The following is a 26,282-nucleotide window of genomic DNA, read 5'->3' on the forward strand; positions in this document are numbered from 1 at the left end:
TACAGATGTGAAGTCCGGGGGGGGGGGGGATGTTGTTTTTCCCCATTATTCTGAGGACTTCTTTTCCATTTTTCCAATGAAAATACAGGGACATTTGGGGGAGCAACGGGGAAAAAAATCTCCTCTGAAATATTTTTTAAGTGGAAAAAATACCTTGCATTTCACTCATTCTAAATATGTATCATGAAATTTTAAGGCAATGGTTTTTTCTCTCTCACTCAAAATGTATAATGCCCCTGTATAAATCGATGGTGCAACCTCATTTGGAATATTGTGTGGAATTCCGGTCACCACACCTCAAAAAAGATATTATAGCACTGGGGAAAAATGCAGAAAAGGGCAACTCGAATGATAAAAGGGTTAGAACACTTTCCCTATGAAGAAAGGTTCATAGGGAAGAAAGCTTGGGGCTCTTTAGCTTGGAGAAACGTCCTGTGTCCCTCCCTATCCTAAGCTGGATGTAGGAACACATGGGAATGGTAGCGCGATCTACCCTCCCCTCACCATGCACACACAAAATATATACCTTTGCTCTCCACCTGAGGCAGCTTACCTGGGCTAGTGGCTGGCATTCTGTCATGATTACTGGGGTAGATAGTCCCTCTGACGTCTGACATGCTGTTGCTTACACTCCCATTGCACTTTGGAGGACTTGGACAATTAGCAGCAGGCATGCTGTTGTCATGCCTCTTGGGGTCCTTGCTACTGGATGGATTTGGATGCATGTTCTCTACAGCCATAGGATAATAATCTGGATCCTTGGGATAAATGGTGACGGTCATGCTATCTGTGCTCCCACTGCAATCAGTGCACACAACTGGCAAAGCTGTACCCTGGGGGGGGGGAGAGAGAGAAAGACAGGCGCAGAGGGGAAAAACAGTGAATTGGCAGTTGGAATAGCCACATGTTAGCCAGTTTTGTGGGTGAATTCATTTTCTTAGAGCTTGGGAGTAGTCTTTTCATTCTTCAGTGTAGTCAAGGCTGACTACAGAACCCAGATTACTGAACGTAAGGGCATAAGAGAAGCCATGTTGGATCAGGCCGATGGCTCATCCAGTCCACCACTCTGTGTAACACAGTGGCTGAAAACCAGGGGCCATCTGGAGGTCCACCAGTGGGGCCAGAAAAAAATCTCAACTTTTATTTCTAAAAAAACCAAACTTTCCAGTCCCTATGGCTATAAGGCACTGAAATAAGCATACACTCAGGAGCCAGAGGTAACAATAGGAATACCGGTAGACAGGTGTGGGGCTTCTGTATTCACCATGGGGCTAGCAAGATGAAAATAAAAAATGCAATTACTTAGACCAGGGGTGGCCAAACTGTGGCTCTGGAGCCACATGTGGCTCTTTCACAGATATTGTGCGGCTCCCAGCAGGTTGGCTGCGGAAGTGAAAGGAAGGCCTGCCTCCCTGGTTGGTCTTCCCTTCCCCTTGCTTTCCTTCCACCTCTCCCCTCCCCCATCATTTCCTTCCTCCCTCCCTCCCTCTCTTTCTCCCCTCCCTCCCCATCTAAAGTTAAATATCACTATCAATATCTGTTATTACCCTTTTTGTTTTTATTTTTGGCAGTCTCCGTCAATATTAACAAAAAAGCAAATTTGCATATTTCCCAATCAAAACGTGTGGGTTAGATTTGTTCATGTCTTGTGGCTCTCAAATATCTGACATTTATTCTATGTGGCTCTCACGTTAAGCAAGTTTGGCCACACCTGACTTAGACTGCGTAATATATGGAAGTCACAGAATCCAACTTCTTCTGCTACAGAATCTTACATTAACACAGGATTTTTATATTAACAACAAAACGCAAGAGGGGTAGAATTAAGAATTTGCCGGAATCCTGGGCTGGGAACTTGTGCCTCTGCTTAACTGCTGCGAAGTGGCCGTGCCACTGGAAGTGGGGAAATAGCAGGGGGAGAAGGGGGTGCTTAGTCCTTCCCTTGCCTGCCTCTGCTGTGCTTCCCTCCTCTCGCTGCCTCTGTTAACACTCCAGATGTGTGTTGGCCAGAGGGAGAATGTTGCAGGGGAAAGCTACTGAGCTGGGGAATGGTTCAGGCACCCCATCCCTGCCACCCTTTCCTTGCTTCACATCACAGCCAAGCTCTGCCTTCTGTAGCGCCTGCATTCAATGTTTTAATTTCTATTATACTCTGTAATTCATTAACAGCTCATCATGGGAATGGATAACTGCAGAACAATTAAACTGCATTTTGCGGTAGACAGCAAACTTTGGAAGGGCTCCAGAAGGTCCAATGTTGGCTTTTCTTGCCAAATGCAACTGATTTGATATGAGGAAGTATTCTAGGTCACAATCCCAGGAGAGTTTCTCTTATCTACACCCTCCTGAAAGGGACAAGATCCAGGCAAAAGTGAGAGGCTCTGGCATGGCTCCTATTCATTTCAGAGGAGTCTCTATGGGAAAACTTCCAAGACTGTTCTCTTGGCCTTTTTGGACTAACACAGCAGGTGCTTTTTGCAACTGTTTTATGCTGCTCACCAATAACAGCGGAGAGAAAATATAACCAGAAACCCACACTGATGCATAAAACACATTTCTTGGCAAGTTTTAAAATGGTTGCCTTGATTCTCTGGTGTTTTTTGTTAATGTGTATGGACACAAATAGTTCCCTTGCTCTGTACCTGTCTTGTCTGTAAGAAGCATCCCATTGGCCACATCATCTGATTTCCAAGCTTCTTTATTATATCCCAGGCATAGCTTTGGCTGTCGATAAATGAGAGGGGGCGCATCATCAGCCACAGGACTCTTCTCAGGGTTGGTCTGGCAAATACCTGCAAGAGGACGACGAACTAGCTACAGATTACAAGCTTCTGAGGATGAGGAAGATACTAAATATAGTGTCAAAAATGCAAACCCAGATTTCATGTTGACAAAAAAAACATATGCATGTATTAGGAGGAGGAAATGATAATACGTGCAACCAGATATTGCAGTCCCAAGGCCTAAAATAAATTCAGATGCATGCCCTAATTCACCAGAAACATTTATCAGCAGAATTTTGTTACAGAGTCCTCACTGAGGAACAGAGGTGAAGGCAGAATTGTGGGAAGCCTGTACATACATCCCATTGTTGCATGCTATAGATTACAGAAGTGACTCTGCCGGTCTGTATGGCCACTGTGTGTGTGTGTGTGGCGCGTGGGCTCGCTGACAAAGCTCCTATTCTCTTTAATCGAGCCCTACGAGCAGCAGCCCCCAAACAGTGAGCCCAGATAAATTGCTGAATCCTGGAGCCTTATGAAGGGGGTCACAGCACAAACAACAAAAGGCTGTTATGTCATGAGGAACAACTATTTTAATTCATCTAAGGTCTAGAATGGGAGAGGAGCTGAAGGAAAGGTCCCATTACACAGCTATGACTCCAAAGACTAAACGCATCAAGAGGGCTCTTGTGACTACTGGGGACAGAAGGGTGAGGACGTTTCACTCCAGTAAGGATAACCAGAATAGTAAAAAGTTAGTTCCCTAGATATGTATTCCACAAAAACTACGGGCAGAGCAGGCGATCCCACTTGTGGGATCTCATCGACTGTATTCCTGTCCCACCCACATTCCACAAAGTACTGATTTTGTAATACGCGAATCCTACTTTTAGAGCTCACGATTTGCTGGTTGTGACTACAGACTACTTATGCATGTGAACAAAAGACTGCAGGGAAAGCTCTGTGAAGATGATAGGTGACAGGACTTAGGAGAACGGAGCATAGATATTCCACACTTGTTGGTTCTGAACCTGTTCTAGATGTGGGCAACTAAGTCTGCTCGTAATAAGACCCCATGCCCACGTGCAATGCAACACATCCAGATGATCCCAGATGAGTACTGCGAGTGGGACTGAAAATGCTCTCCAGCAGTTTGAGTGTTTTGTAGAACATTTGTAGAGTTACCTTCATCTATTAAAATGAGGCACATACGTTTACTCCCAAGAGTAAACTTTTTTAAAAAGCATCCTAATAAGTACCCATAGGTGGAGCTGACGTATTCTGCGCCACAAACAATTCTAAGGAATTGGATTCTTTTTCCTCCATAGATTCAACTAGGCTCTTCAAGTTAATTTCCGCAGTCAGGGAGATTTCAGAATGGCCATTTTGGACTTCAAAATTATGACACTGTTGGCCTTGCCACACCCATGGGGTCTTGACATCTACACTGCAAACAGTGTTCCCCCTAAGCTGAGTTAATGTGAGCTGGCTCACAGTTTTTTAGCCTCTGGCTCACACATTTTTGTCTTAGCTCAGGAAGGATGCCTCCAGAGCAAACTAATTTATGCAGCAGCCAGATTGCTCCTCACAACTTTAATGCCAGTGGCTCACAAAGCAGAATTTTTGCTCACGAGACTTGACAGCTTAGAGGGACCGTTGATTGCAAAAGCAAGTGTACTCAGGAAGTCATGATTGAACTACTGCCGTCCAATGCTCCCTCAAAGCTGTGGAGTCTTGTGAGCAAAAATTCAACTTTTGTGAGCTACTGGCATTAAAGTTGTGAGCCAGCGATTTGGCTGCTGCATCAATTAGCCTGCTCTGGAGCCATCGTCCCTGAACTAAGACAAAAATGTGTGAGCTGGAGGCTAAAACACTGTGAGCTAGCTCACACTAACTCAGCTTAGAGGGAACACTGCTGCCGTCCCTGACACTACGTGCAGGGTTTATGACACGGGATTATTAAAAAATCCACTCCCTGACCTTCATAAGAAGGCTTGCTCAATGTGATTTTACTGAATGTTCTGCTGGACTTTCAATCACTTAAGAAAATGTAACATGGTTTCATCAAGCCCAGGTTAGCCCAATCTCATCAAATCTAAGGAAGTCCAGGGTAGCTACACAGAGGCAGGGAATGGCAAATCGCCTCTGCTTGTCTCTTGAAAGCCCTACACGGTCACCTTAACTTGGCTGTGACTTGATGACCACCAAAGAAAGAGAGACTTTCCAAGCCATACCATTGCTCTGTATATGCCCATTTGGCTGTTGGCCATTTTCCACGCGGACCACTGCTTCCTGTCTGTCTGACAGTGTTCCTTGGGAGGATAGATAGCTTGGCACATCAGGTGGTACAATGGTCTCATCTGGAAAGAGAGAGGGAAAGGTGAAGTACTGTCTGAATTACAGTATGCGTGATTTCCAACAAATCTGGGATTCCCAAACCATTACAGGTGCTAAGTCATTGTATTTTTCTTGATTAGGTTTGAACGTCCTACATGTTATGTTGGCTCTAATGTTCCCCCCCCCCAAACCTCATGTATAAAATGAATGTAAAACAAGCAACCCCTCTGTTTTTTTAAGCCCCAAATGGCACCGGAAAAGAATCTCTCCAGATCTGGGTTCTGTTACCCAAAAAGGCTCTGGGCCTACCTGTGTTTGTGACGCTGTATTCTTCACTCTTCTTTCTGGTCTGATATATGATGCAGACCCAGACCAGGGAAGTCAACACGATGCTGCACACCACCGCAATGGTGATGATCCCAACTGCAGGGGTGGAAACAAGCCAGAGGGTCAAAAATACTGATTTTACTGACCAAATACTGACAAAAAACCTGACAAATTACTGATTTAATTTCAGCCTATTGATGAGTTAGCGTTTTAAAAGTAAAGCTAGGACTTCATTTAAAAATGATTATTATCTGGCCTCCAGCATCCCCATAGTCAACCATCGTACACCTTTTTTTGATTTTTTTAAAATGAAGATAGGACAATGTTTTAATTATCGTTCAAAATTTAAAGTAAAAAAAGAATCCCTTTAAAAAGGGCAGGGCAGGGTATACATTGAACAAACAAACAAACAAACAAATAAATAAATAAACTGCAGATAATAAAACAGCAAAACATATTAAAAACCATACAAAAAGTAATCATGACAACAAAATAGAATTACTGTAAGGTAAGACTTGTCTTTCCTTTTACTTTATCTTTGGTTTTTTAATGAAAGAAGAAGTTATTAGTGAACTCTTCTATTTCTCAACAGTTTTCTGCACCACATCCACAAGCATTCTTTTCTTGTCCTCTTCTTCCATTGCTTTCTCCACTCCTTCTAGCATGAGCTGTGCTGTGTTGAATCCCACAATATCCTTTTTCTCAGCAGCCTCCTTTACACGTTTCGTTGCATCACTTAGCAATGTCCGAGCAGTCATCCTCTTCTCATTCTGTTCTTGTCTCAGCTTTTTCAGTTTTGCTTCCTTCTCTTGTATACTATCCTTTTAACTGTCTATCTTCTTAAACCTTTCTAACTCCTCTGCCTTTTCCCTTTCTTTTTCCTTTTCTTTTTGGTCCTTCTCTTTAATGACATGCTGTTCATCACAATACTGCTTGTAATGAACATGAGCTGCTCTTGCCATCTGTAAAAGCTCCTGTGTGATATTAACATGGTATACCTTGTTTTCATATACACGATATAAAGTTTCTTTGACCATCAGGTGGGCATTCAAAGTTCTCTCTGACATCCTGGCCCTTTCATCGGTCAAAATACATCCAGATTTTGAAAACCCTCTTTCTATGACTGCACTACCGTGTGATAATGATAATGCCAGTGGGTATTTTGGATCTCCAGATGGTTTCGTCTTTTCAAAGAACTGATTCCAGTGTGTATCTATGCGGCAAGTTTCACTGGCAGTTTCATCTTCAAGTCTAAGAAGTTTTCATTCATCTGCAATCATGTCCAGAGGAATATCCATTGGGAGTGTTGCTGCTACTTTCATTATATCCTTATGGGTTCCTTCCTTGACTCTCTGTGCTGGAGCTTAACACTGAAGATATCTGAGGGTGGGCTTGTTCAAAGATGACTGAAGTAAAAGGTGTTTGTAGGCTGCTATGAAATATTTTTTTGCTCCCATTAAAAAGAGTAGCTGTTCCTTTTCAGAAAGTTTTTTCAGTTCGTCACAGATTCTACTTTCACTGATTACTTCTCTCACAGGTAGGTAGTGCTCATCACTGAAGGCTTCAAGAGACAATGGTGCTGAACTCTTACAAACACGATTCACTATGGTTCTTGTGAGTGTTTTTACTTCACTTCTCTCCTTTGGTAGTGTAACCCAGGGTCTGGCTACTTCAGAGGACCATGTGACCCTGAGGAAGCACTGCACTTAATTCTGGGATATATTTAAACAAATATGGGTTTATTGAAATAAGAACAAAATAGGTTTCTGGAAAAAGGAACTTGTAAAATATAACCAGCAAGCTTGGTGTCAAACTCAGTCTCTCAGACATCAAAACTGCACTCTGACAGGCTTCTCTTTCTCTCATATAAGAAGCCAAACCGGCTAAACTCTTTGACTTTTCCACACAAGATAAAACATTGGTCTAATCACACAGATTAGACAAAGCTCGTTTCTTTTTCATATAGTCTCTCTCACAAAACTTTTAGAGTTCCACAGACTCTCTTTAGAGCTTTTCACACTTCACTCTCCAAAGACACACACACAGAGAGAAGACTGTCGTAAAAGCGCGCGCGTGCACACACACACACAGATATTCCTCTCAGAACAACTCCTCCCACACTCTCAGTCATCAGCCAATCACAGCACACACATCTCCTCCTATTGCCCTCTTTGCATTACTGCAGTCAAACTAACATTTAAAGGAACACACACACATCAAAACAAGGAATCATTACAAAAACAATCTGTCTTCTCACTGGGAAGTCATCATGTTTTCCCCAAACTGCAGTAACAAAAACAAAACACAAACTGCATTCACAAAAATCACAGAAATACTGACTTTACTGACCAATTTCTTTAAAAAATTGACAAATTACTGACCAAGATGAAAAAACTGACTTTTACTGATTTTACTGACCATTTTCCACCCCTGCAACTGTGGTCCCATCCTTCCGGCAGACAAATGTTGGAAGCACACTAACGTGGCTGTGTGCTCGCTCCGTTCCCACGGTGTTTGATATCTCACAAGTGTACTTCCCATTATCCTCCATCACGACATTCCGGACGATGAGCAGTTGGTCACCAGGGGTGAAATGATGCCTTTCAGTGACTATAAGAGGCTGGTCACCCTTCAGCCAGGTGATGCGCGGAGGCGGGCTTCCTGTTGCTTTGCACTGCAGTACCACAGTTTCGCCCACGGATACGATGCGATCTTCCAGTGGGTGAACTAAGCTTGGTGTCTCTGCAAGGAGTCAGATATTATATGTTAACCTAGCCAAAGTTTAGGACATTGCTGGCTAATCTAACAGCCAAGAGAGTTCTCAGACTCATGCTATGGAAAGCCTAGAGCTCAGCAGATAAACTCCTTGGTTATGGACTGTGGTCTGTCTTTCCATAGATACATTTAAGCCCTACCCTTCGTACTTCTCTAAATAATGAAGGAGGTAATAGCCCTGACATGGATGGCCCAGGCTAGCTCCATCTCATCAGTTCTCAGAAGCTAAGCAGGGTTGGCCCTGGTTAGTATTTGGATGGGAGACCTCCAAGGAAGTCCAGGATGCAGAGGCAGGCAAAGATAAGCCACCTCTGAATGTCTCTTGCCTTGAAAGCCCCCTCGGGGTCGCCATGTGTCAGCGGGGGCTTGATGGCAAAATATAGGTTATCATTTCAGGTGTTTCCATATATAGATGTGCACGCTGCCTCAAATGGAGATTCAAAAGAGGATAAATTAATAATGCCACCCCACAGACTCAAAACAGCGACAAGTTCTAGTTTAATCCGAGCAGTTTGCAACCCCGACAGAAGAAAATTATACAGGGCTGTATAATTGCCCTATATGGCAAGAAGGACCACTGTCTCCTAGTTGTAGAAGTTATTGTTTCTCTGCGTAGGCATGGAAGACACGAATTCAATGTAGTAGTTCCCAGAAACGTGTTCCCCACGTGGGAATTTGTTCTGTGAATTCCCAGACGTTTTGTGTGTGTAAAACTGTTCAAAAGTTCCACCCTCCTCCAAGCAGGACAGGGGAAGGAAATGTTACCCATAAAACAAGAGGCAGGCCCATGACAACTCATGGGGGAGGAGAAATCCCACCCCTGCGTGCCCCCACTTCCTTGCCAAGTGTTGCCTTCTCCCAACCCTCTTGTTGCCCATTTCCCCCTCCTTCTCATAGGTCAACCATTACATTGTAAAATTATTTTGCACTTCCCCCCCCCCCATCTTTCTGCATGTGGAGGCATCCTAAGTTACTGGGGGGGGGGGGCGTTAAACCTTATGTTCCTTCCCTTGTGCTCTGCATGAGCGTCAAAGACGCAAGAAGGTGGCATGGTGGACTGTTGGCTTGCACAGCCAGCCAGCACAGGATCATCAGCGGCCCTCCACGTTGTGATTGGTGCTTGTTGGCAGTTCGGCTATGGACTTTAGTGCAACTGCTATGCACTCAGCCCCTTGAACTCTCCCCTAGAAGCTAAAATGACTAAACTGAGGCTATGCTACTTTGGTCACATTATGAGAAGGTAAGAGTCACTGGAAAAGGCAATCATGCTAGGAAAAGTTGAAGGCAGCAAGAAAAGAGGAGGACCCAACATGAGATGGATTGACTCAGTCAAGGAAGCCATGAGGGCCCTCAGTGTGCAAGACCTGAGCGAGGCTGTTAACGATAGGATGTTAGGGAGGACCTTAATTCACAGGGTCACCATAAGTCAGAAGCAATCTGATGGCACTTAACACACACAGAGAACACCTGGGAATTAGACTTCTTTGTGGATCGTCTGTTCTCCACTGGGAGGGAGTATATGGTCCTGACCAGCTATGCCAGTGCCATGTACACTGGGGCATGGGCCTGATCCACGCTTTACTTTCCATGTATCTGCTGTCCGTTCAGCCTATCTGAAAGGAAGCAGATTTCCTTACCTAGCACCGTCAGCGTGGCATTTGCGGACACCAAGCCAGCAGAGTTCTGAGCAGTGCAGCTGTAAACACCCATGTCTTCTATCTTCACATCAGTGATGAAGAAGACATCGTCCTCAGGCATGACGTGCATCCGACGCTCGCGAGCCGCGGGGAAGTCGGTGCCCCCGTCTTTCTGCCAGGCAATTTGTGGAGAAGGGTGGCCACCAGCAGCACACTCCAACCGAGCTGTCGTCCCTGTCCGGGCCGCAATGTCATGGGGAGTTTTGTTGAACGATGGCAACACTGTGTGAGAGAGAATGACCATGAACAGATTCCTTGGATGAAGCCACGGTACTTAAGGATTTAGGCATTTCTACTCCACTTTTGTCCCCGATGGTGGCCCAAAGCAGCTTATAACATCGTTCTCTGCTCTCCTCCATTTTATCCTCACAATAACCACCAAATGTTTTCACAGGCAACAGCAGTCAGAAATGACATCCTCTCACCTGTCAAGTGAGGCAGCAGAGTCCACCCTGCCAATGCATTCTGCTGTATGCGGAAGCTTCCACTGATCAAAAAAAAATCTTTAGATATTTATAGCCCATCTCCCCCCCCCAATGCTGTAGAATGGGAGTGGCTTACAAGATGGCCTCCCCCGAACTCCAGTTTATCCTGTCATCAATTACTCTGTGAGGTAAGTTAGGCTGAGAAAGAGACTAAACAGGCCCATGGTCAGCCCATGAGCTTCCCCTTACAGAGTTGGGATTCCAACCTGGGTCTCCCAAATCCTAGTCTGGCACTGTAACCACAACACAAGCACAAGTCCCACTGAAGTGCTGCCTGCTTCCGTCAAGCTTAAAATATAAAACCTCCAAACTTTTCCCAAGGCTTGGGGTCTAATGCAGTGTGAACACAACTGCGCTGAAGAGCAACTGTTTCCCCCCTCCCTCAACATTCATCTGTGTCCCCCGCCCACACACACAGATTGTGTCCTTGAGCATCAGGAGATTCCCAGGGACACCAGGGGAAATCAGAAGGGTGTTGATGTCGCTGCCTGTGCAGGCCCACATCCGCCCAAACTGCAATGGCTGCCTACTGAATTCTGGATCCACTTCAAGGTGCTGGGGCTTACCTTTAAAGCCCTATATGGACAGGGGCCTGCATATCTTCGGGACTGCCTCTCCCCATATAAGTCCCACAGAACTGCATTCTGCAAACCAGCATCTCCTGGTAGTCAAGGATGTCCAACTTGCCTCAACTAGGGCCAGGGGCTTTTTCAGCCCTGAACCCCACCTTGCGGAGTGAGCTTCCTTATGAGATCAGGGCCCTGCAAGGCCAGTCACCGTTCCACAGGGCCTGTAAGATGGAGCTCTTCTGCCATGCTTTCAGTTGAGGCAGCGAGCATCCACCTGATATAGCCTCCCCCCCCACCCCCCAGGGACCACGGACCCACATAACTGGTATCAACATCATCTGCGGAGGCATATTGGACATCTAGTACTAGATTGCTTTAGGGTTTACATTTTAACTGATTGATGTGTTTTAAATTTTAATTGTAAATCTGCACTGTGTGCAGATCGATGTGTTCGGAACCCGCCCTGAGCCTGCTATGTGAGGAGGGCAGGCTATAAATTTAATAAAATAAATAAAATCTAAGTGATTCCCAGCATTCTTTATCATTTCCATCTCGCTGCTTCTTCACTCACCATTAACAGTCAGCTGTGCTTTTTGAGAGTAGGTGGAGCCAAAGTGATTGGTGATGATGCACTGGTAGCGGCCCTCATGGGTGAAAGCGACGTGGCGCAAGAGCAGGACAGTGGTGTATTCCATCACCATGCCATCCGTGGCCCGGACGTGGGCAAAATTCTCCATCTCTGCATGGTGCAGGATTTCATTGTCCTTCTTCCATGCAAAGGTCATGGGGGAACTGCTGCTGCTGGCTGCCGAGCAGGTGAAGCGGATGTTCTTGCCAAGGACGGCTGTCGTCGTTTCTGGCTGAACTATGATCTGGGGTTTGGGGAAATCCTCTGAAAAACAACCACAGTATTTTCATTTTTTATTATTAAAGGATGCACTGGACAAAAAAGTGGAAACCCCATCTTTGGGGGGGGGGGATCAGCTTCCCCCCACGTTCCGATCCTGAGAAACCTCACTGCTTCGTTCAACCCCTGATTTCTGCAGTTCAAAAACAGTATAAAACACCCCCCACCCACATTCAATTAATCAGAATCTTGATTGTTCACTGTGTCCACCATATAGCTTCACTGTACTGAACTCTAAACTGAGCATCATCTGTATTTATGCGAACATACTATTGCCTTTCCCTCTTGCCCAACAAAGGTGGACAGAAGTAGCTAACAAGAAAGATTTTGAGAAAAGACCCCACATATATATTGGGTTGGATCCCCCAGAACATTTCCGCTTGCACAAAAACTCTTGCACTAACAGAAACATAAGAAAATTGTGAGTAGTCCATTTGTTAACTTGACTGCATCTTGTGTTTCTAGTTCGGCAAGACAGCAGATAGGGTATATTTCAGCACGCACATACACACATAATGGTAAAAAGGGAAGATCCATAAAGTCTAACGCCACCTGATCAGTTTTGATTACTACTGGTTTATTGTTTAAAATTTTAATTTATTAGAATTGTATTTATAAATTGTTGTTAACTGCCCCTAAGCCCCATTGGGGGGATCTAAATAAATAAATAAAAGTAAGTAATGCCTTTATTGGAGCTGCGGTGGTTCAAGTGGTTAAGACGCTGAACTGCAGGCTGTGGAAGGCCGGTAGTTCAGCAGTTCGAGACCCGAGTTGCCGCATGACGGAGTGAGCTCCTGTCTCTAGTGCCAGCTCCTGCCAACCTAGCAGTTCAAAAGCAAGAAATTGCAAGTAGATAAATAGGTACCACTTTGGTGGGAAGGTAACAGCGTTCCGTGCGCCTTGGTGTTTAGTCATGCCGGCCACATGACCATGGAAATGTCTTCGGACAGCGCTGGCTCTTCGGCTTTGAAACGGAAATGAGCACCGCAGCCCTAGAGTCGGATTTGACTGGCTTTCGAGCAAGGGAACCTTTACCTTTACTTTAATGCCTTTATTTGATCAAAGCACATAGCCTTGTGATTTCTGTACATAGCAACACTGACCAGAAATGAAAAATCAATGCTTCATGTTACAGTAGCTGTTGCACAATCTTGCAGGCAACAGAACTAAGTAAAAATTCTCTACCACTACTGACTGGTGGGATCCAACCCATACTCTGCTTGCAAAGTGAAGGATAAGAATGTAAGAGAAGCCAATGTTGGATCAGGCCAGTGGCCCATCCAGTCCAACGCTCTGTCACACAGTGGCCAAAAATACCAGGTGCCATCAGGAGGTCCACCAGCGGGGCCAGAATTCCAGAAGCCCTCCCACTGTTGCCCCCAAAGCACCAAGAATACAGTGCATCACTTGCCCCAGACAGAGAGTTCCTATTTATACCTTGTGGCTAATAGTCACTAATGGACCTCTGCTCCATATGTTTATCCAATCCCCCTCTTGAAGCTGTCTATGCTTGTAGCCACCACTACTTCTGGTGGTAGTGAATTCCGTGTGTTAATCACTCTTTGGGTGAACAACTACTTCCTTTTATCTATTCTAAGCATACTGCCCATTGATTTCATTGAGTATCCACGGGTTTTTGTATTGCAAGAAAGGGAGAAAAGTCCTTCTTTCTCCGCCTTCTCTATCCCATGCATAATTTTGTAAACTTCTATCATGTCACCCTTCAGTCATTGCTTCTCCAAGCAAAAGAGCCCCTAACCTCTTTAACACCCTGGTATAAGCTGCAAAAGCAGCATAAAAAGAAGCGCCTGGCCAAAGTAATAGCCACCGATCATTCGAGGCAAGCCCAGTGTTTTCTGGTTGACTTACCATAGTAAAATCATTGTAGCAAGGGGAAATTCCCGGTGTATATTACAACATGTTCCAGAAAAATGCTCTTCCCATCATCTTATGCTGGCCAGTCATTGTGACATGCCCTCCAAACTGCTGCTACCACACGATGACATCGTTAATTTGTTAAAAGAGTTACAGCAACTGTTGCAATTAACATCAGCAGTGACAAGTGCTGACAGGCAGGATAGCATCCTGGCACAGAGATGTCAGAAGGAAGAGCAGATGCATCTGCTTGTCACCCTTCCAGAGCAAAGGCTTGTGCTCCCGGAGCCTGACACAGGAGACTATTTGGCTTAGCTGAGTTCCAAGCAGCTTAATTTATTAGTCACACAAAAGGCATCTCTGATTTCAGTGCTGCTCGGTTCTTCTTTCCGAGAGCACCGGCATGGATGGGAGGGGGGGGGAAGTGGAAAGTCAAATGGCCAGCTCGCCACCAAATCACATCCTTACTGAAAAAAGGAAGGCGTTTGGCAGGGCAACGTGTTAAACACAGACAGCCAATTCAAAATGTGGGAGAGACTGCACACAGGACTTCCTTTTTCTGGATCACAGGACTGTAGGCGGCTCCACCATATTGGGGAGGGGAGTACTCTGCACTTGGAAAGCTAGGATGTGGAGAAAATGGCTTGAATTCCACCTTCCTCCCGATATGCTCGACTTCTCTGTGTGATGGAGCACTCAAGCATGCAAACCGCCGACTACAGTCTGATGCTACACAGTGCAATGAGGACTGCATGACATACAGTTTACGCGGGTTTGGATTAGTCCAGAACCAGAACGGCAGAGCAAGTGCGTATCTTAGATAAAAGATTACAGGAGGTAATGATAATGACTGCTTTCCAAACACTTGAACAGACGTGACAAAAAAGAAAGGAACTGTTGGCCAAGCCCGCTGGAAAGAATAGCAAAGGGAAACTGACAGCCCTAAGGGATGCAGAAAGCCGACCCAGGAAATGTAACTTTTCCTGATCTCTTCAAAGTGAGAACTGCTGGACAGTGGTAGAGGTTCAAAGGATAATTTGTAGAATCCCCAACTATGGACGCTCTTTTCAGTGTGGTCACTGAATGACATTTTGTGTCACTTTTTTTTTTTACCCCCAAGACATGGCGATCCACATTCCTCCACATTTTGCTGAAATTAGCACTATACGGCCATGCATCCCCAGTTTAGGGTGGGAAGAAGGGAAATCAGTTGGGTTCGGATCAACCCCCCTCCCCCCCAAAAAAAATCTCTACATCTCAGCAAGTCTGAGAGGCAGAAAAGATTCCAGGTTGGATGATCAGAAGACCTTGTCTTCCAGATGATCAGCTGGGTGCTCCACCAGATCCCCCACCTTCCAAAAACCTTGGCGGGGTACAAAGCAAAATTTCCCTAGCAGGAGATCAGAAATCTCACCAGTTGGTAGGCAGCTTTTGATGGCCGCAAGTAGCCTCTTCATGCAAATACACACGGACAAGTTGCAAACGGCTGAACAGCGCATCAATTAATTGGCTGCCTGTCCACCACTGGCACATGCAAAGTGAACCAAAGTTGCAAGTAACTCAAGTATTCCTAAGCTGTTGTGGTGCAGTGGTTAAAAGTGCCCACAGCTGCTTTTCTATAGCTGACCAACGTCAGAAGAAGCCTTAGGGGAGAATGCACAAAAAGGTTCCTGCTGTGTTGGCAGGACCCGACCAGACCTTCCTGCTCGGAAGCATAGATCCTGGCAGCCAATCACAAGTGAACGTCAGCACCCTGGAGTCAACTGACCACATATCAGAGTGGCCACGCTGCGACCACTGATACTACTGAGCTGATCAAAGCAGTAGCTGTTGTTGGGGCCATACAGGCTTGTCATTCCGCGACACAGGACACTGCAACAGCTCCTACCAACCACAGTATCACTGGATGTGGTTTCTGAGCCATGCAGTTTCCCCAGCTTAGCTACATCTGGGTTAACCAGGCTGATGGTGCGAGGTGTGCCGATGGACTGCTGATTGATCAACTCTAGGCCCTGCAGTTTCATTTGGGGGAGAACAACTATACTTTCCTATTTAGGTGTGAAATTTGGTTCCCATCCCAGCCAAATGTTGTTGTTGGCTGTGTGTCCTCAACAGAGAGTGACCTTAATGCATGCAGTAAGCAAGGTGTGGTCACAGCCACTGATGGTGGGTGGGATCGTGGCGTTATCTGTGTTATTGTCCATGCATTGCCTAATCGTCTTTTGTGCGCACATCCACAGCTGGAGAGTGAGATCATCTAAGCAGCTGAGATACTCGTGTGATCTAAGCAGGTGCCGGGATATTTGTGCCGATCTGATTGCAGTGCACGGTGTGAACGATGGGACGGGCACATTAGGCTTCCAACAGAGTAGATGGATTCCTCTGTTAATTCTCTATATAAAACTAGAGCCACCTCATGCATTCTGACGGTGTCAATTCTAGATCAATAAACAAGCTGGGCAATGGAAATGGTCCCTTTTCGTTCACGAGCAGGAAAATGTAACCGACTTTGGCTCTAAACTTTTTAAACTGTTCCATTTCAAGAGACAAACGTGACACACATGTCGTTTCAGCTGCTCTCTGTTTACTATGATAGTCCATAACTCTTCCCCCAAACAACAGTATTAAAAAGGTTCAGAAAAGATCTCTTCAGGAGAAGGGGGGGAAGTCTCTACCCCAAAGCAACTGACTTTTCCACAGCTGGCCCTAAATTTTGAACCCGCACCCTACAGGCACATTTAAATGCTTTCTTGTGGTGTTTAAGTGGTCTTAAAACTACAATCCCTGGGTTCTTTTGGATAGTGCTAGATTTGACCTGCTTTTTAATGACACTTGGGATAGCAGTTCTTAAAGAACAGATTTCCTGAGGGTGCCATTTATAGTACTTACAAGTGGGGACCTGCAAGAAACTTGCAGGGAGGGGGCATCACCTCCACTTTGTTTCCTCCCCCTTCTTCTCTGCCTCTCACTCGTTCTCCATCCTGTCACCCCATCTCTCTGTCCCCCATGCCTGTCATTCTCTCTGCCCCCTACACCATCAGTCTCTCTTTCCGCCCCTACCTCAATCACTCTCTCTTTGTCTCTTTCTGGCCCCCTGCCCCATCACTCTCTCTTTTTTTCCCCGTCTTCCCCCCCCCCTGCCACTCTCAGTGACTTGCCTGGAAGTGTTCCGGGTGAGCCAGCAGCGTCTCTTGCCCCAGCCACTCTCTGCAGCTCACCAGGAGTTGCTCCAGGTGAGCCGGCAGAGTCTTCCCTCCCCCCTTCCCCTCGTTCTCTGTGGTTGGCAGAGTCTTCCCTCCCAGGCTACCACACCTCTGCCACCAGGTCCAGTATGGCTCACGGCCTGCTGTGCAGCTGATGCCGGGCCTGAGACACAGATAATGCTTTTTTATTGGGGGGGGGATTTAAAACCACCGCACACTTTTTTTTAAAGTCAGATTTTTCTGCAAACCTAGGGGTTCCCCTGAGTTTGCAGAAAAATCTGTTTAGTGTCCATGTGGCTCTTATCTGTGGATTTTAGTATCCACAGATTGGGGGGCGGGGCACAGGTCTTTAATAGTATATAGATCAAAAATGAATTCTGAAATCACATAATGACACATTCTCAACCTTTCTCCATTTTTTGACCTGATAATTTTTTCACACTCTTGTATATCCACGATTAAAACCACTGTTAATTTATCAGGGTCCAAAGGGGGAGGGGGCGAAGGTATAGTATTTACAAACTGTACACTTGGAATACTTTGTTACATTTTATGGAGAATCTTAAAATGAAAAATTCCATAGTGGATTGATTGTGGCGGTCACAGGAAGCCAGACTGTCAGTTTTTGGAGCAATCTCCTGTTCCAGGAGCCACAATGCCACTCTCAGCAAAAGAGCCCCTCTGGTGGGCTCCCTCTTCACAAGGCTCCCTCTTCACACCACCTAGATGCACCCCACATTTCATATGAAAACAAGTTACATGATTTGCTGGTTCCATGGGCCACAGCATGACCAGGTCACTCAAAACTTTGTCGTCCTGCCCCCCCCCCGGTCCCCCATCCTGCCCTCTCAGCTGCTCTGGAAATTAGTAATGATATTTGTGTAAAGAGGACTATCAGTTCAAAACACATACAGAGATTTGTTACTGGTCACACACTGTGTCCTAGGGTACCTTGGGTGAGAGAATGCACCTCATTATGACTTATGATATCAGATGTTGATTGAGCACCGTTGTTTTTAATTATTGATGTTTTATTATGTTTTATTATGTATAATATGTTTTAAGTTATTATGTATATTATGTTTTAATTATGGCATGGTTATTACCTTGCCCTTGTTAGCCGCCCTGAGCCCATTGGGGAGGGCGGGATACAAATATGAAAAATAAATAAATAAAATAAATAAATTCAAGAGATACAAAGTTCTGCAAAATTATCTCAGCTGAAGTCTCATGTTGCTTTATCTATCTGCTGCATCTGATTTTCTTTAAAAACCAAGACATCTGGCAAATGACCTTGTGCCTACATACCCATTCAGGCTGTTAATTTTTCAGGCTACACTGAGGAGCTTGTTCTCAAAGGAGAAGTCTTGCTTCTGTTCCATCCACACAGCCTAAAATTGAGGGCCAAACTAAACGTGATGGTGAACTCATGGCCACCATGAGTTTTCCATCACCATTTTGAAGTGGTTTTAAAATGCTGTGTGGGCCTGTTCCTGTTTTGGAACTTGAAAAGGGACCAGGTGGGGAAGAAAGAGCTCCACGCTGTGGGCCTGATCAGGATCAGTCTCTTGCAGCACTTTAAAATGGGGACAGAGAACATGAGTTTCCCATCACATTTCATTTGGTCCTGAGCAATAGGGCTTCAGATTACCTCATGGGAGAAGCTGCTGCTGCCAATCAATTCTCGAATGGCCAATCAGAAGCCTTGCTGAGCAAAAGCCCCACCTGGCCCTGTCCACTTTCTAAAAACACTTGGCGGGAGCACCACATTGGGGATCCATGATCTATCCTAACACAGAAATATTATGGCAAGCTACACAGTAATAATGTTTCCTGTTTTTTTAAAAAAAATCTGTGAGGACTTTGTGGCTATTATAGTAATTGCAAAGCAAGGAGCTTCCACAGACCAAAATGAGAAAGTGCACCAATGGGAAAGGCATACAGACCGCCAAGTGCCCAGTCATGTATTAAGGCTTTTATACACTATCAGACTTTTCATTACAGGTTCCACAGTCTGCTATGGAAATCCTCCCCACGGCAGTCACGTGACCTGATCTGCCAGGCGACTCCCCCAGGCTTCCATGATCCACTGTGGGATCCCCAAATCTCCAGTTTGATATCACAGTTCCAGCTATATATTGCTGTATTCTGTCAATACAATGTGCAGTTCTGATCGGAAATCAGCTCTGCTCAGTGACAAGTTTAATCATACTAAGAGGAATGCCCTCCTTCACCACATACAACAGAACAAGCTAGCCGCAAACGACATACCAGTCCCTGTGTAAAGTCTGCCCTTCTAAACAACCTCAAAATTACTAGGTTACAGCCAAGACTTACCACATACAAAACTTTCTGGCACCACATCGAAAATGCTTCTGCCCTTTAACGACTCTGGGTGGGCACAGGTGGCTACCACAAATGGCTGCAGTTCCTTCCTGGTTAACCACTGTGGCAGCCATTTGAGATGACAATCACACAGGAAGCTCTCGCTGTTGATGTGGCTAGAGGGAAACAAACCAAAAAAGAAGCAAAAGAGCTGTGAAACTTGCCTTTCCTTAAAGCAGTAAGGAACACAGGATCAGCAATTCAATCTCATAAACTCTAACTACAGTTATGTATTTGGGGCTCTATGACTTCCATTTCACACACAGTTTACTGGGGGTGGAGCCAAGTCATCATGAACAGGTTGTTCAGAGCCAGACCATGCAGAACAGCACGTCAAGTCTGACGTTTTTACCACTGGTCCTCTTTTTACATAACAGTAGCAAATGGGCAGTGTAGCCGTCCCTGTTTGAATGAAGATTCTGCAGCATGTGAGGTCTCTTCAGATACAAATTCTAACAAATCAAACTTTGACTCCAAAGATCTTTTGAAGGGACATCCAAAGGGAGAGAAGAATCAAGTAAACCATAAAGTGAAGCATCAATGAAAACTTCTTTTCCTCCCCTCCCCCAAATACATAAGAAGAGCCCTGCTGGATCAGACCAAAGGCCCATCTAGTTCAGCATCCTACCTCACACAGGGCCAACCAGTTACTCTGGACGGCCAACAACAGGGCATAGAAGCTAATGCCTTCCCCCGATGTTGCCTCCTGGCACCAGGATTCAGAGAATTACTGCCTCTGAAAGTGGAAGTTCCCTTTAGTTACTGTGGCTAGTAGCTGCTGATAGACCTACCCCTTCATGATCCTGTCTCATCCCCTTTTAAAGGCATCTATGCCCACGGCCATCACTACATCCTCTGGCAGTGAATTCTACATTCTAATCACTCAGTATATAAAGAAGTACTCCCTTTTGTCCATCCTGAATCTACTGCCCATCAACTTCACTGGATGCCACTGAACTCTTGAATTTTGGGAGAAACAGAAGAAGTTCTCTCTGTCATGCATAATTTTATAAACCTCTATCATGTCCCCCACTTAGCCATCTCTTTTCTAAACTGAACAGTCCCAGACTCTTCAGCCTTTCCTCACAGGGAAGGTGTTCCACCTCCCTTGATCATTTTGGTTGCCCAGTTCATTTCCCAGCTCTGCGATATCCTTTTAAAGATGCGGAGACCAGAACTGTACATCAAATGAGGCAGCAACACAGATCTGTACAGAAGCATTAAAATATTGGCAGTTTTATATTTAATCCCTTGCCTAATAATCCGCAGCATAACGTTTGCCTTCCTCACTGCTGTCGCACACTGGGGTGACATGAGTATGATAAAGACTCTCTTTTCTCTTCAGCAACTGTTATCAGTCATGCTTCATGTTAGACAAAACCTTTCAGTCTCAGATGCTCTCACCCACCCATATCTCCTCCTCTGTGATTCTAGAAGAGCCCAGGACCTTAAGCAGGCCAATTTAATCATTTCCCCACCCCAATTTCCATTAACTTATCTCAACTGTTTTTCAACTTCCCTGCTTTTGAAAGCATGCTCAGTCCTTATCAGGTTAATTTACAAAGTCACGTTTTTTTGGAGTCCCCGGGTATGCAGAAACCTCGCCTCTGGTTGGTTTGGCTTTGCTGCTTCCATGACTGGCATGAGCCACCCAATTTTCTACCACCTACAGAGGTGCTTTGCACATAGGAAACATCTCCTAGTACAGGATTTCAGACAGGACCTGGGAAACGCTTGACACCCTAAAAAGCCACTGTGGGTCAAGGCAAATACTATTTTGGTATGAGCAGACAGCAAACTGAACCTGTATATAGCCTGGTTGAATCACCTCCAGGATTTTATAAACTGGAAGACAGGTTATTTGTATGCCCACAAATATATAACCCAAGAATAACTTCTGTGCCCGGCTGATGTTTTGTCTTGGAAAGAGACCCAACACATTTAGTGCCTAGACATCAAATGTCACTCGAACATCCGGCCAAACATAAGCAGAAAATGAACCTTTGGGGAGGCGGGAGTGGAAAGCATCACAAGGCAGGAAGTCTGGCATGTAAATGTGCTGAACGAGATCTCCCTCACACAGCTGTAGTGTCAGATCTGCTCACATGCCCGCAATTTCCCCTTCCCCAAGACTAAAGCGGGCACCAAAAATCAAATTCGAACTTATCGCTGAAACGTCATCAGACCATAAATGTGAGTAAGGAAAAGGAGAAGCTAAACTTGCTGCCAGGATTTAAGTGAGTCGCTGAATGCTCTGTAAGGCTAGAGAATGGGAGTCTGGATTCCCTGAACGGAGATGGATAAGGGCACAGATGCAGGCCAATGAAAGAAGCTGCTGAGACGATCCAATTTCACCCATTACAGACTGTGAGATGAGTCTGGGACATCTGCTGTAGTGTAAAAATAACTCCACAAGGGTAGCAAGCGCAGAGCAGCAACACTGGGGAATGGGGTTGGGGGCAGGGCAGAGGAGGGTCAGAACAGTCGCTGGGGCAAGGAAGTGCCACAGCGACACACAAAAGTTTCAGGACAGCCCACAACAGTCCCAGTGACTTACAGCTCCTTCAGGCTCTTCAGTTTGGCAAATGCGTCTGCTTGAACAGACCTCACTGCATTATCTCCAAGATTCCTGCAAAGGGAAGAAACGTTTGGGTCAGTTTAATTTCTTGAAAACATGTATGGCTTCACATCTGATTATAATGCGTATGCATGCACCTACTAATCAGGGAACGTGCCTCATCACAAAGCCAGTTATTCATCGAACAAACTGATTTCATGACATGTGGTAGGTGTTCCCGTATGTGATCATCACCACCACCTTTCAAAGCCTGTACCCTAAAGCTCACACATATGTGTACTGCACAATGGGCTGCGTTCCCTGAATAATCCTGCTTAGGTGTCAACTACGGAAACAGAAGTAAGTAACAAAAGGCAGGAATTCTCTGAAAACCAGTTGACGCTGTTTGTTTTGGAAACTATTCATGTTAAATATTTATAAAGCAAAGCGTCTTTCGTGTCTCTAAGCAACACACACAAACCCCAAAGATGCTCTGGGTGGATTTAAATCAACTGCATTGATTTTTTTGTGCCATTATTGTTATAGTGACAATGAAGTGCAATTATGTTTGAATAAACCTGGTCAATCCCCAACAGGCTCCGGAAGCATTCTGCAAAAATCCAGCCTGCCTGAGATCATCGGTAACGAACTCCCTCCTGGACTTGACTCTTTCAAGATGAAGTAGTTCCATTGGATTCTCAGGGCATGGATCTTTAAGAAGGGAATGTATACTGGGGGGAGGGGGAGGCACTGTTCATTCCAATCCAGTGTATTAAAAAATCGCATTCAGAAAGGTTTCTTGAAGTTTTAGAATGAATGGCCTAGTAAACCTAAGCAGGTGTTGACTGCCTGGGTCCACATAAAAGCCATTTTGAGGTTTCCAAAGAAGGTGGGGAAAAAAACCCAACAGCTCTCTTTGAGAAGGCATCAGCATGAAGCTAATGGAGGAAGCTACACGTCCCACAACTAGAAAGACCAGAACTCCCAGGAACATGGTTTCCTATCTTCTGAAAAGTTTTCAGTTGGGGGAACACATTTAGTAAACTTTGCTTTGGATCCAGTGATGCACAAGCGGAAACAGACTTAGTAGAGTTCCGCTTCTGTAAAATATTGAACAGTGTTTTCCTTACAATATATTATAGTGCCCAGAATTTGGTTGTACAAGCAGAACTGCAAGTGGGATACTACAAGTCTGACTGAGCACAAGCGGCTACCACGGCCTTTCCCCCCATGCCTTTCTGCTTCCACGAAAGCTCTAGTGCAGATGGAAATCTTGCACTGGATCCAACCCACTATCCCTGGTATTTCCTTCAGCTGGAATTTTCAGGAAGAACCTGTAAGCAGGAACCTGGCTCGGTATGAATGACGAATTCTTTCAGCATTAGATCTCTAGCGTGTGCTCCTCAGCTAGAATTAATTCCCAGAAGCACCTACGGGAGGCAAGCAGTGTAGCGAAATACAATGCCTGCTGCACTACATACAAGCATCACGTAAACACCAAAGGTCTAATCTAGCCCACCACGGGTGCCGGGTCCCCATGCATGCAGGAGGCCCCTTCCTCAATCTGCACTGAAAGTCACTCAGGATCCTGATTGGAGGGAAACACGGGGAAGCTGGAAAGGATTACGTGGCTGCTTCTTATCAAACAGCAGCATAATTAATGTTCCTTATCAAACAGCAGCACAAGCATCCATTGTGTGCTTTGCAGACAAGATGGTGATGAAAAGGCCATGGCATTCTCCCAGGGCCAGTTCCGCTTGCCCAATTCTGAGCCTATTTCAAGCACATGGAGAGAAGTGATAGAACATGTCCAGGGAAATGCTGATTGCCACTTTGGGGTCCGGAAGCAATTCTTCTCCAGGCCAGTTTGGCTGCAGATCCTGGAGGTTTTTTGTCATCTTCTGGGCAAGAAACAGAGGTCACTGGGGGGGTGGGAGGAGGTATTTGTGGATTTCCTGCCTTGTGCAGGGGGTTGGACTAGATGACCCTGGAGGTTCCTTCCAACTCTATGAGTCTATGGATGGTAGCCTTACTGCTTGTTCTGCTACGACTACTGCTGCTATGGTGATGGACCTGCTCTCCCCTCCTCCTCTTCCACTCACAGCCCTTTTAGGCTCCGGTGGAGAGGAGGGAGAAAGCAAAGGACACATGAACACTGGGGAGAGCCGCACAGAGTGTGGGAGTGAAGGGCAGGATGCCGGTCTCCCCGTGGACCAAAACACTACTTGTGGCTCTGCATGAATAAATGAGATGTAATCCATTGTACATTGCAAAAAAAAAAAAAATTAAAAGCATGCAAACTGGCCATGTGTTCTATAACTTTCTTCCTGGTGGAAAAAAAAAGCCAAAGTTGAAGCTGACTTGTAATGAGAAGGAAGCAGCTGGCTCTCACAAATGGACTGGCTTCTCAGCTTACAAAGATGCTATTAAATTGCTAGCAGGCCTCTCCGGCAGCCACTTCTGGCCGGCTTCCCCTCTCCCACCCAGCCACTTCACTTCAAACCTGCAAAGCATTGTGGGTTACTCACAGGTGTTCCAGGGCCTCCAAGCCTGAGAACGCCTCCTTGGCCACAGACTTGATCTTGTTTCCAAACAGAGTCCTGCAGTTTCCAAACACCCCGCACCAGATAAGCAGTGAAAGAAAAAGAAGGGGGGGGGGGAAACAGCAATGAAAAGACCCCAATTAGCGTGGCTGTATCTGATGAAACATCCCCAAGTAAGGCACTGGAAATACGACCTGTGGAGATTAAGGAAGCTGAAGTATGCATGCTTTCCCCCGTCCCCTGAAATTAAATACTTTTATCTTTATTAGAACTTAATGGTGATGATAACTTTACACAAGACATGCTGTACTGCATTAAGAAATGGAGGTTTGCTTTGGTTACCAGGGAAGGGGATTCAGTATATGGGTTGACCTTTGGTTATCAGAGAGAACACAATTTAAATGAGACTCTGGACCATCGCCTCAACACACTAAACTCCTGATCGTTTCCCAGTTGGTAAAAAATGGCTTGCCAATGATACAGACTCTGGAAGTTTCTAGATAATCCAGTAAGCAAATTTCCGGACCCCGTTATCACAGAAGGAACAAAATCCACTTGAGAACCTCCTGTAGAAACTGTTAATGTGTCTCTCTCTTCAGAAACTTCCAAATTTAAAATATATACACATATGCATTAAATTTACGTTTTATAGCAATGCCTGCTGCCTACCGCTATCCCTTGCATCCTGTGTTAGTCAAATCCATTGCAAACAAATTCACATTATTGTGCAAGAACACTATACTGCAATTAAGCATTTAATTTAAAAAATTCGGTAACTTTTTTGTCAGCTGAATATGAATTTTATGAAAGAACAAGAGTCCAGCGGCATCTTAAAGACAAACAAAATTTGTGGCAGGGTATGAGCTTTCATGAGTCACTGCGCCACAATTTTTGTTAGTCTTTAAAAAGTGCTACTGGATTCTCGCTCTTTTCCACTGCTACAGACAAACATGGCTACTCATCCTGATTCTGTCCCCATGGATTTTACAAGGTACAGAATTCTTCCAGTTTATATTCACTAAGTCGTTCATTATAAGAAGGTGAGAAATTACTTCCCCAAAGCACCTCCTTGAACACATGACAGAACCAAAATGGAAATCTGTACCTGATTTTTTTTTGGGGGGGGGGGGGGGGAGCCATTTTTCGTTTCAACAGTAAATGTGCAATTCCTTTCTGAGTCAACCTGAGTGAAAAGCCTTGGTATTGCCAAGTTCTAAAGTTCAGAATCGTATCTCCAAAATGGTAGGATTTCACAAGCCATGGCATGTATTTTTATGTACTTTTAAATAAAACATGTACTTTTAAATGAAACATGAAATACTGGAACAATATTACATTCCAAAATGAAGTACTGCACTCGTTTCTACCCTTCTGTTATATTAGATGAGTCTAGTTTGAACAGTCAGGAAAACAAAGAACCACAACTGGAAAATGCTGCCAAAATCTCTCTATTTTGCTGGTTTTTAACTGCTGGGGTCTAAGGGCCAGACTAGAAGATATACGTGACATGCATCAGGTTGGGAGGCCACAACCCAAATGGCAGTTGCACACATGACTCTGGGGAAATAGCAGCCCTCAGTGTTCCTGGACGTGAATCAGCTCAGGGATACCGGGCCGGGGGTGGGGAGAAGGAGGAAACTGGATTTATACCCCGTCCTTCACTCAGAACCTCAGAGCGGCTTACAATCTCCTTCTCTTCCTCTCCCCACAACAGATACCCTGTGAGGTATGTGGGGCTGAGAGAGCTCTGAGACAACTGTGGCTTGCCCAAGGCCACACCAGCAGCTGCATGTGGAGGAGTGGGGGAATCAAACCTCGTTCTCTAGATTAGAGTCTGCGCTCCTAACCACTACACCGAACTGACTCTCTGGTTTCAGCCTTCCCTCTTGTACTGTTTTC

The 26,282-nt window shown here is 45.3% G+C and overlaps 1 protein-coding gene across 1 annotated transcript in view; it reads right to left on the reverse strand.

Moving 5' to 3' along the window:
* Nucleotides 1-739: 739 nt before the first annotated feature.
* LRIG1 (leucine-rich repeats and immunoglobulin-like domains 1) overlaps nucleotides 740-26,282 on the reverse strand; it is a 153,399-nt gene continuing 127,856 nt past the window's right edge. Inside the window, exons 10-19 of the mRNA XM_015418010.1 lie at nucleotides 24,369-24,440; nucleotides 21,841-21,912; nucleotides 19,236-19,399; nucleotides 11,485-11,805; nucleotides 9,800-10,081; nucleotides 7,806-8,129; nucleotides 5,370-5,483; nucleotides 4,958-5,083; nucleotides 2,643-2,792; nucleotides 740-833 (exon numbers count right to left, since the gene is read on the reverse strand). Of these exons, the coding sequence (XP_015273496.1) occupies nucleotides 805-833; nucleotides 2,643-2,792; nucleotides 4,958-5,083; nucleotides 5,370-5,483; nucleotides 7,806-8,129; nucleotides 9,800-10,081; nucleotides 11,485-11,805; nucleotides 19,236-19,399; nucleotides 21,841-21,912; nucleotides 24,369-24,440 (1,654 nt within the window). The 3' untranslated portion in view covers nucleotides 740-804. The remainder of the gene's footprint in view (nucleotides 834-2,642; nucleotides 2,793-4,957; nucleotides 5,084-5,369; nucleotides 5,484-7,805; nucleotides 8,130-9,799; nucleotides 10,082-11,484; nucleotides 11,806-19,235; nucleotides 19,400-21,840; nucleotides 21,913-24,368; nucleotides 24,441-26,282) is intronic.

Source organism: Gekko japonicus, unplaced genomic scaffold, assembly GCF_001447785.1.
Source record: "Gekko japonicus isolate JY-2015 unplaced genomic scaffold, Gekko_japonicus_V1.1 scaffold1240, whole genome shotgun sequence".
Classification (NCBI taxonomy): Eukaryota; Metazoa; Chordata; class Lepidosauria; order Squamata; family Gekkonidae; genus Gekko; species Gekko japonicus.